The sequence below is a fragment of the Ascaphus truei genome, chromosome 17 (genome assembly GCF_040206685.1).
Source record: "Ascaphus truei isolate aAscTru1 chromosome 17, aAscTru1.hap1, whole genome shotgun sequence".
NCBI lineage: Eukaryota > Metazoa > Chordata > Amphibia > Anura > Ascaphidae > Ascaphus > Ascaphus truei.
This window is the reverse complement of record NC_134499.1, coordinates 10859870-10869791: the sequence shown is the minus strand read 5'-3', so window position 1 is coordinate 10869791 and position 9922 is coordinate 10859870. Positions and strand designations below refer to the sequence as shown.

General features: G+C 44.0%; 1 protein-coding gene across 2 annotated transcripts; it reads left to right on the top strand.

Moving 5' to 3' along the window:
* Positions 1–6075: 6075 nt before the first annotated feature.
* Positions 6076–9859, top strand: NDUFA6 (NADH:ubiquinone oxidoreductase subunit A6). 2 transcript variants are annotated; one of them, XM_075573909.1, is made up of 3 exons: positions 6076–6370; positions 7097–7212; positions 9682–9859. In XM_075573909.1, exons 1-3 carry the CDS (start codon positions 6091–6093, stop codon positions 9811–9813), a joined length of 528 nt encoding a protein of 175 aa, XP_075430024.1. In that variant the 5' UTR covers positions 6076–6090; the 3' UTR covers positions 9814–9859. The 2 variants fall into 2 exon arrangements, with proteins under 2 accessions (XP_075430024.1, XP_075430025.1); XM_075573910.1 differs by having other exon boundaries at positions 6113–6303.
* The last annotated feature ends 63 nt before the right edge of the window (positions 9860–9922 follow it).

The window sequence follows — 9922 nt, the reverse complement described above, 5'->3', positions numbered from 1 at the left end:
AAACTGGTTAAAGGACAGACAACAGAGGGTTGTCATAAATGGAACTTTTTCAGGTTGGGCTAAAGTCGTGAGTGGAGTACCTCAGGGATCGGTACTGGGACCCCTGCTTTTTAACTTGTTTATTAATGACCTTGAGGTTGGGATCAAGAGCAAAGTCTCCATCTTTGCTGATGATACTAAATTGTGTAAGGTAATAGAATCAGAGCAGGATGTAACTTCTCTTCAGAAGGACTTTGAGAGACTGGAAACGTGGGCAGGTAAATGGCAAATGAGGTTTAATACAGATAAATGTAAGGTTATGCATTTGGGATGCAAGAATAAAAAGGCGACTTACAAATTAAATGGAAATATACTGGGGGAATCCTTGCTGGAGAAGGATTTAGGAGTGCTTGTAGACAGCAGGCTTAGCAATAGTGCCCAAAGTCATGCAGTAGCTGGAAAGGCAAACAAGATCTTATCTTGCATTAAACGTGCAATGGATGGAAGGGAAATAAACATAATTATGCCCTATTAAGCATTAGTAAGACCACTCCTTGAATATCGAGTACAATTTTGGGCACCACTCCTTAGAAAAGACATTATGGAACTAGAGAGAGTGCAGAGAAGAGCCACCAAATTAATAAAGGGGATGGACAATCTTAACTTATGAGAGGCTAGCTAAATTATATTTATTTACATTACAAAAGAGGCGACTAAGGGGATATGATAACAATATGGAAATATATTCGGGGACAGGACAAGGAGCTTTCAAATGAACTATACATCCCACGGGCAGTACAAAGGACTTGGGGGTGTCCCTTTTTAGGTTGGAGGAAAGGAGATGTCACCAGCAACAAAGGAAAGGGGTCTTTACAGTAAGGGCAGTTACAATGTGGGGTTCATTACCCATGGAGACTGTGATGGCAGATATTGTAACAAAGTAAAAAATAGGCGCAAAAAACGTAGTGATTCTTACTTAACAGTAAACAATTTATATGTTAATAATCAGTGTATGTCAAAATTATGCATACATATAAGTGAATATAAATAAACTAGTGCAGTGCAAAAAAGTAAAATGTGCAATACAAGAAGGTAATAAATTTGAACCCCCTGCTCAAAACACTCTGGTGGGATTCGTCTTCACTTGTCCCCAAGATGTAGAAATTGGTTCTCAGATTCAGGAGTCGCATAAAGGGGAAACAAAAACACAGAGATACTCTAAGTGTAGCGGTTCTTATATTCAGTAAATGTGATGACGCAGTCTTGGCTCTTTTAGAAGGCCTACTTACAAAACGTAAGATATAATCAAGCGGTGTGTAGGGGGATTAACACCTCTCCCCGACAGGTGTGGTATGAGGTAGCAGGTAGTCAGTGGCTATCACTCCAAAGACAGGTGTGGTAGAACTCAGCAGGGTTCACAGTGTTCAACAGGATAAAGAGAGAGAAACTCCATAGCACAGATCAGCTTGGTATAAAAATGCTTCATGCTTAAAATATAAAGTGTGCACTTATAATAATACAATTAAAATGGGCTGTTCACACTTATATAGTGTATGGGAGAAATCGTCTGCCGCACTGGCTCACCATCCTGCCCCCGCCGACGTGTGTTAGTCCTGGGTCTAACCGCAGCTCAGTGTGTGGCGATCAGATGCCCCAGCTCTGGCACGTCCCAGTGAATGTAGCGTCTGACCGGCACCTCCGGATCAGGTCTGGCAGTATCTGGGCAGCAGGCGGCTTCTCTCAGCTAAGGATAGAAAAATGGTGCTCAAAGTGCTGTGCGTGTGTTTCTGAAGGGAGGGAGAGCACTGGGTATTAAGGTATCAATTAATTATATGTATACTCAGTCCATAGTAATGGGGGGGCACCAAAGAAACCCTGAAGGTTGGGGTAGATTGTACTGGGACACCCTCCTCCACCTCATTGGGATAGCCCCTTGTGAGTACTCACTGTCTCAATCACCTCCAGAGTCTCCCTTCCAATGCGTGCTGCTGTATAGAGTAAGGTCCAGAAATGTAGGTGTGCAGCGCACAGCATCCAAACGAGAGCAGGTCTGGCAAAAACTTTCTTTATTTAGCAAGGCATAAAATTGGGGGACGCAGCCCTTCAACGCGTTTCGTGCAAAGCACTTTGTCAGCTTCTCTCAGCTCCAAGGTACTCGAACTCCCAATCTTTACACGTTTCGCCAAAGGAATCGGCTCCGTCAGTAGTGAGGAGTGCCCGCCTTAATTCATGGTGTATATATAGCCAAAAATAAAATACTAACACATGCTGCCTAATGATCTGTGATTTATTTAAAGGTGTATACACATTCTCATCTGCTATCAGCGTCTGTGCACTAATGAATAAAGGAACACATCGCTATATACAGGAACTGAAGAAGAGGAATCAACATATACTTCATTTAATGTTCTCTCAATTTTTACACAATGGAATTGGAGGATATTCTAATAAAATGGAGGGAGAGGGAACTCCCCACATGGGAAAGGATGTCTATTCAAAGGGTATCAAAAAATTCCATTATACTAATCCATTCTAAAAACTGAAGATGCATTCAAAATACATGCTTCGGGGGAGAATAGTACAAGAGCGGGTACAATCAATAGAATACAGTATACATTTCTCTAAAATAGTGAGAAGCATCAAGAAATACTTCTTATATATAAACATACAAGTACATAATACAACCTAGTAACAGGTATGATGGATAAAACATTCTAAATACTCCTAGGAGAGGGATAAGAGAGATAGAGCTGTTAGGGACCATATTGCAATATCAGATTAAATTACTTTAGGAAGGGGACTATATCTATTTCCATGGCACCCAGGTGTCAGGCTTCTCAAACGATGGATCCAGATGTCTCCCTCTTTAATAGTTCAAGTTTGGAGGGGGGGGGGGGAGATAGGGATCTTGAACTATTAAAGAGGGTCCTATATGTATTGCGTAATTAGTGGGTTCAAATAACTTTCATTGATGTACATTAAAATATTCCGACCAGACTGAGTGTGGGGAGTACAATAAAGACGTATTATTAAATAGTAGCACTATGTGCTTATGTCCAATAGAGGCAATGAATAACCAGTGCAGTGCAACTGGTAAATGCCAATGAATGCCTCTAAAACGAGGACACACAAGCCAATAGTGGCTAAGGGTACAGTGATCCAGCAAGCCAAAAATGGCTAGGGGTAAAGTGACCCAAAATACCAAGCAACAACCGTTAGGTAGTAAATACTGTCCACAGCCTTATCGGTAAGGCAACGTTAGAGTCATGGAAGCTTAATTATCAGCCCCCGTAAATGGCCACGAGGGCACATACGCAGGCGGACAGTCAGAGATATGGTGCCACCTGAGAACACAAATGATTAAAGCGCTGTGATTGGTGGATCACGTCAGCGCTAGATGTATGATATTAACACATAGTGTGGCAGGTGGGTGTCTGTGTAGAGACCCCGCATAAGCTGGTCCTCAAAGCAATATACAGCTACACACAGGGAAGGGAGAGAAATATACAAGTCCCTCCATATACACCAATCTGTACTGACCCTGCGGGGATATGCCATAGGTTTGTAGCTGCCCAATATAGGATTCGCATAGACCCGCCTGCCCTATCCCTCAATAACATACCCCTATGTCACGGGGGGGGGAGGGATGGGAAGAGGACAGAAAGATGGAGAGAAGACCCGTGTCACTTCCCCCTCTGGAAGAAGCCGAAGCGAAACGTGCATCAGAGGGAAGCGCCATGGCGTCACGCATTATGCGACAGCCTGCTGAGTCAGACTGAATGCAACTCTGACAGTGCTTTGCGAGCAGCAGCCACACAGCTCCATCGCATTGCTTTCCCGCAGGGACAGTACAGCTAAGTGACACGGGCGCATTCATTGGGGAATCTGTCTGTTTCAGGATTGCTATCCTTATCCCTATTTGCACCTTATCATTATTTTACAATTCACATCACTTACATTTTGATGACTGTTTTAACATTATGTTGATGCGGGAGCTTCCCTCTCTTTCCCCCTCCCTATGGTTCTAGGTAACTCAGCCAGCGGAGCTACCTATATGCTTCATTAAAGAGCTGTATTTTCTGAAAGGTCCTAAAGGTGGAGACAGGTGGTGCTGGTCGGATATTGACAGGAAGAACATTAGAGGTGTGGGGCAGTGAGTGAGAGAAGGCTTCAGATACAAAAGGGGCTCGATACTAATGATGGCCCCATAATAACTTTGCAAACACAGAACACTTTATCTGTTTAGTTGAATACTGAGTACTCGCCAGCAGACGTTAGATCAGGATTATAAACAAAGCTTTTGTTAAAAAGCAGCTTAAATTCAAGCAGCTGTACCGCTCGTCTTTAATACCAGGCTGGAGAGTAGGTGGTTCCCAGAGCGAAAGCGCTTCATTTCAGTTTTGAGGACCCCCTTGTTCCTGCGATACCGGTAGACATGCTGCTACTTTTGCATATTTAAATCCTCTATGGCTTGCTAATGGCCCGTGACGCAAAGGATGACTTGCAGCTTCCTATACGCACACCGGGGGAGGTTTTAAACAACCTTTATGTCTCTCGGAGGGACTGGAACATGCTACTTTTACAGTTAAGTGTGTCCTAGAACCGGGAACTGAAATTAATGCGTGTCAGCTCCGGGAATCCCCTGCCTCATCCTGGTAAAATATAAAATTGGACTGGGAAGATACCTGCTTTAACTTGTTTCACATGTCGCTGTCCTGAAATCACTCATCCCAGGAGGGGCCCTTTAATTAGTTACGTACACAAGTTAACAAACATTTTGACCCTTGTCCGTTAATGGCGGTTTTGTTCAGTTAGTGCTTTGTACTTGAGCGAGAAAAGTGCTGCACCAATGATGTTTGGAGATCAACAATGGTCTAGCTTTTCTGTACACTAGAGCTGGGCGAATGTGTCAAAATTTGGGCCACAACTATTTTGCCAAATTTGTAACCCCTTTAGTGTCGGAGCGTTGTGCCACCTCCTTGGCCTTTGACCCAACTCCTTCATTGCATTAAATCCAGCGCCTCTTCTGTTTCCCAAATTGAATCAATCCTGTTTTGTCCTATTCACAAGAGAAATTTGACTGGTCAGCCAACAAGGGGCAGAAAGATCTTTGTTAAATGGGATTTATATACACACTCTCACAATGGAATTAAAGAGAGTTTTCAGCCTTTTTGGACATACCAAATGGTTTTCAGAAGCCCAGCCGCAAGGAGAGGAGTAGTTTCCGGGGGTTAGAGTCCCCAGTACAGTGCTATCTTTCTTTCTTAGCACCTGTGGATTATATTTGAAATAGGTTATCATTTGACTGAATGGATGGAATGACTTGGTTATGTCTACCCAATGCTTCATTAAAGAGTTGTTTGTTATACGCTTGTCCTTAATTGATTTTTTTAAATTTCCATTGGAACATTATTGCATAACAATTGAACAGACAATAAAATTATATTTTAGAGTATGGGCCAACATATCATTTTAATAACACCAGGTATAGAAAGTACAACACAGATTGCTGCTTATAAAATAAAAAAACTAATAAAGATCATTCATTTATCAAGGCAGCAATCTGTGCATTGTATTTTTATTTATGTTTTACTTTCGGAGAGATCCTGTGCCTTTTCCAAAGCTGTTTTTATTAAAAAGAAATCTGACGCTCCGCTCAGGAAATAGAAGTGTCTGGGAGGTTAAAATGGAGCTTTGCCCACAGCGATCTAAAGGTTACCATGGTGACCTGCAAACTAGAGTAAGAAAAACCTGAAAATAGTTTATATTGGTCTTTTGTATTAGCACTACAATAAGTCAGCTGTAAAACAGAGAGGGCAGATTGGATTATTAATAATAATAATAATAATAATATTAATATAACATTATGTATTACATTGCAATCAGATATTATGATGGTTGCAGAGTTTGGTCACGTGTAAAATTCAGTCAGCATATGACATCATTGTGCTGCGCCCTGCAGAGCTTGGAACGCACACAACTCTTCAACCAATAACAACACACTTGTCAAAATCTAACCAATCAGATTCTTTCGGCAAACTCCAATCAGTTCGCACAACCTATCGGAAAGGGGCGGGCGCTAAGAGAGACTGGCGTTTCCCTTAGCCAGTCATGTGTAAAGGAAGCCCCTCCGCTTGCTTCTGGTTGGCCATCGGTGCCGGGGCGCTGGAAGTCATTGGAACAATATGGCGGCGTCCTCCGCTACCTCAGCTGCCGCCCGCACCGCCGGGGCAGTCAGACCTCTGTTCAGCCGAGACTTGGGGGAGGCGAAGCGACGGTCCCGGGAGCTCTACCGGGCCTGGTACCGGGAGGTGCCTAATACTGGTAAAGGAGTCAGGAGTCACACATGTAGCGAGCGGTCTCCTTCTCCTGACCTCCAGCCCAGTGACGTGTGTGTGTGTGTGTGTGTGTGTGTGTGTGTGTGTGTGTGTGTGTGTGTGTGTGTGTGTGTGTGTGTGTGTGTGTGTGTGTGTGTGCGCGCGCACACACAACACAGGTGAGTGTGTGAAATTATTATTGATCACACACCCGTATATATATACACAGAGGGGTGTGTGTGTGTTTGTGTGTATGTATATATATATACAAACACACACACACACACACCCCTCTGTGTGTATATATACACGGGTGTGTGTGTGATCAATAATAATTTCACACACTCGCCTGTGTTGAGAGCCTTACTATTGTATATAAAAAATGACCCCTATATATAAACCCTCACGTATGTATGTATATATATATATATATATATATATATATGTATGTATGTATATATATATATATATATATATGTATGTATGTATGTGTGTATATAATCAAAGGCTCCTTACCAGGCAGACCAGAGAATCCAGGGAATCCAAAGCAGGCACAGCAAGGAAGAGACAGCACACTTGTTAGCAAGAAGAAATGTATTAGTGAAGCAGGCACAAAACACCAACGTTTCGGTCCTAAAAACAGGACCTTTATCAAGGGAGTGCTCTGTTACCTATATGTGTGTATATATATATATATATATATACATACATACATACATACATACATACATACACACACACTTGTATATAAACCCTTACACTACTTAATTCCAGTGCCCTCACCCTGTGTCCCTTCTTAGTACACGTGTTCCAGCTGGATATCACAGTGAAGCAGGGCAGGGACAAAGTGCGGGACCTCTTCCAGAGAAATGCTCACATCACCGACCCAAGGGTGATTGATATGCTTGTTATCAAGGTAATAATCCTATGATTTAGCTTAAAGCAAATTTCATAACTTCATGCAGCATAGAGAGTAAGTTTGCTAGGAGTGTATACTCCGAATAGGAAACCAAATTGGATCCACAATTGCGTTCTATAAAGTACTCGGGTAGGAAACCGTGAGAGTAATGTAGAAATACCAGTCTGATGTACAATCTATAATATAAACATGATACAGTAGGGCCCCAATAATATGACGGGTTCCATTCCATGGCCCTGCCGCAAAGCAAAAAGCGGAACCGGTGATTTTTGCCGTCTCCTACCGTTCTGCACACGGGCAGACTTGCAGTCCCCAGTTCTGCGCATGCGCGGCCGCCCCCGTTCTGAGCATGCGCAGACATGGCAGCCCCCTTCTCGGTACTGCCGTATTGGTGGATCGCCGAGAAGCAGGACCCTACTGTATCACTCATTACATAAACATAGTAATGGCCAAGTAGTCAAAAGTTGGTTAAGCCGTGTCCCAGTTGTCAACAAAGTGTCTTAGATAATATACGATACTTTGTGATCCCCAGCGGACAAAGCAGTTTGCAAAATGTGCGTTGGGCCTGCGGCTTTCTGTACTGACATCCCCATACATCATGGAGACCTGGCGTCCATGCCACCCTGTGGCACCATTCTTACCCAGACTCGGAAATCACAGAGTATTGCATATTATCGGAGACACTTTTTGTTGCTAACTGGGACACGGCTTAACCAACTTTAGAGACACTGGGGGAAGTTACTAAAACCAGAAAAGTAAGTAAATAACCGGTATAATCTGGTAGGCGGATTGTTTGATATTTTTTTTTTCAACTTCAAATTTATTGATTTTTGTCCACAAGGCATAACATACATATGTACATGTTATCACATGAATTGTCGTGCTCATGCCCTGTCACATAGACCTACAGACATACAACATAAAACTCACCATGGGGGAGGGGGGGGGTAGAGGAGTCTAAGTCTTGTCTGCTCTTTTTGAACTTGGTTCCTGGCAGTCCCCTGTGATTTGACCTTTGCCAACCTGATGGGTCCCACACAGCTTCCTTGTAAGGCCTAGACCGGGCCTGCCTTTCCAGTCCCCTACCTATTGCATCTCATCAAAGGAGAACTCACGTATTCCTATCAGTGCCAAACGGTGGCATTGCTCACCCCCTGGATATCTGTCTGGGCCAGCCACGGCAGCCAGACCTTTTGGAAATTTGGGCCAGTGTCGTTGAGCATTGACAGTGGTTTGTTTAATGCTTTTAGCCTGGATTTAGGGTACCAGATTAGGCTGCGAAGCTTTAACGGAGCACATAGTTCGCTTTCTAAAGCCCGTTTGATATTTTTGAATACACCTTAGTGTCCTTATTGGAAGTTTTCCTTTGCCTCTTTCTCTGAGGTGTTTGGTTCTCATGTTTAATTTATATCTTCTGAAGAGCACTGCCTATATAATTTAGATTAGGTGTTTCAAGAGACTATAGTAGTATTGGTTGTAATGCTTTCCAAACCCTTTTTTGATTATCTCGAAAAGCTGCATCTATCCACAAAAGGTTCAGCATGAGCTATTTTTTCGCATCGGTGACACCATTGTCTTCTGACTGAGCCACCTGTGCTGAAGCAGGGATATCCCTAATACCTGGCCTGTTGGTGGCCCTTGAGGACTGGAGTTGACCACCCCTGATTTAGAACATGGAGAGGGATCCATGCAAATGTACATGGGTTCTGTTACCATCTTAACAATCAAAACCGGGTCCTGTTTAGCATCCAGGTGGCTTTAATCAGGGCTTGCTTGATGGTGGTGCCGCCGGTGCAATCGCACAAGGTCCCACGCCCTTCCGCACAGCCATTAAACTGATTGCCAGGGGAGAGCGCGGGGCCTCTGTAAGTGCCTCTAATATCCGCATCTCATGACAGCGTGACATTGCTGAGATGGAGATGCTGCATCAGGTAAAGATGCCCCGCGCTCTCCCCTGGCACCGAACCCTAAAAATGACCGGTCTTCACAGTGCGTTCCATGTGATGCCCTAAAGCAGGTTACCAACCTTATTTCATGTTTTTCCTAGCGGTTTTTATTGACTTCTTTTAAAAGGCCCCAAGCCTGCAGTCATGTGTCCAAATGGCAACCTCTGCTGCTTATTGTTACTTGCTGGTGAAATCGGACACATTACTGCACAGCAGTTGACGTAACCTTTACAGTGTCCTAATGATGTACCTAATACGTTATCAGGGCCTCTGGCATGCCAGGACTTATGGGTACCAGGCACGTCATGGCCACATGGATAGCTCTTTAGGGGCGGATTGCTACGGTGGAGCAGCCTGACCGATTCAAACATAACTGGAGCCCCCTCTGCTTCCCGGCACACATCATGTGATCCTTCTTGAGAGGTCACATCACGGGGATGTGTCAGAGGTCTGGGGGGCACCCTGGGGCTGGCGGACACGGTGCCAGTGATTAAGTTAACAATCTCTCCTGTTTCTCTAGGGGAAGATGGATCTGGAGGAGACCATTAAAGTGTGGAAGCAGCGGACGCACATAATGCGCTATTTCCATGAAACGGAGACGCCACGTCCCAAAGATTTCCTCTCCAGGTTTTACGTCGGACAAGATCCCTAACCGTGCGAACACATTCTATCTGCTGCTAATAAACTGTACTTCTCAAGGGTTGTCTGTTTCTTTACTGTGTCTGAGCCACGGGTGGCCAACTCGGTCCTCACGGGCCACG

Coding starts and splice junctions, on each gene's coding strand:
- NDUFA6 (XM_075573909.1), top strand. CDS start 6,091: ATGTGTAAAGGAAGCCCCTCCGCTTGCTTCTGGTTGGCCATCGGTGCC. Junction 6,371..7,096: donor GACCTCCAGCCCAGTGACGT/GTGTGTGTGTGT, acceptor GTCCCTTCTTAG/TACACGTGTTCCAGCTGGAT. Junction 7,213..9,681: donor TTGATATGCTTGTTATCAAG/GTAATAATCCTA, acceptor CTGTTTCTCTAG/GGGAAGATGGATCTGGAGGA.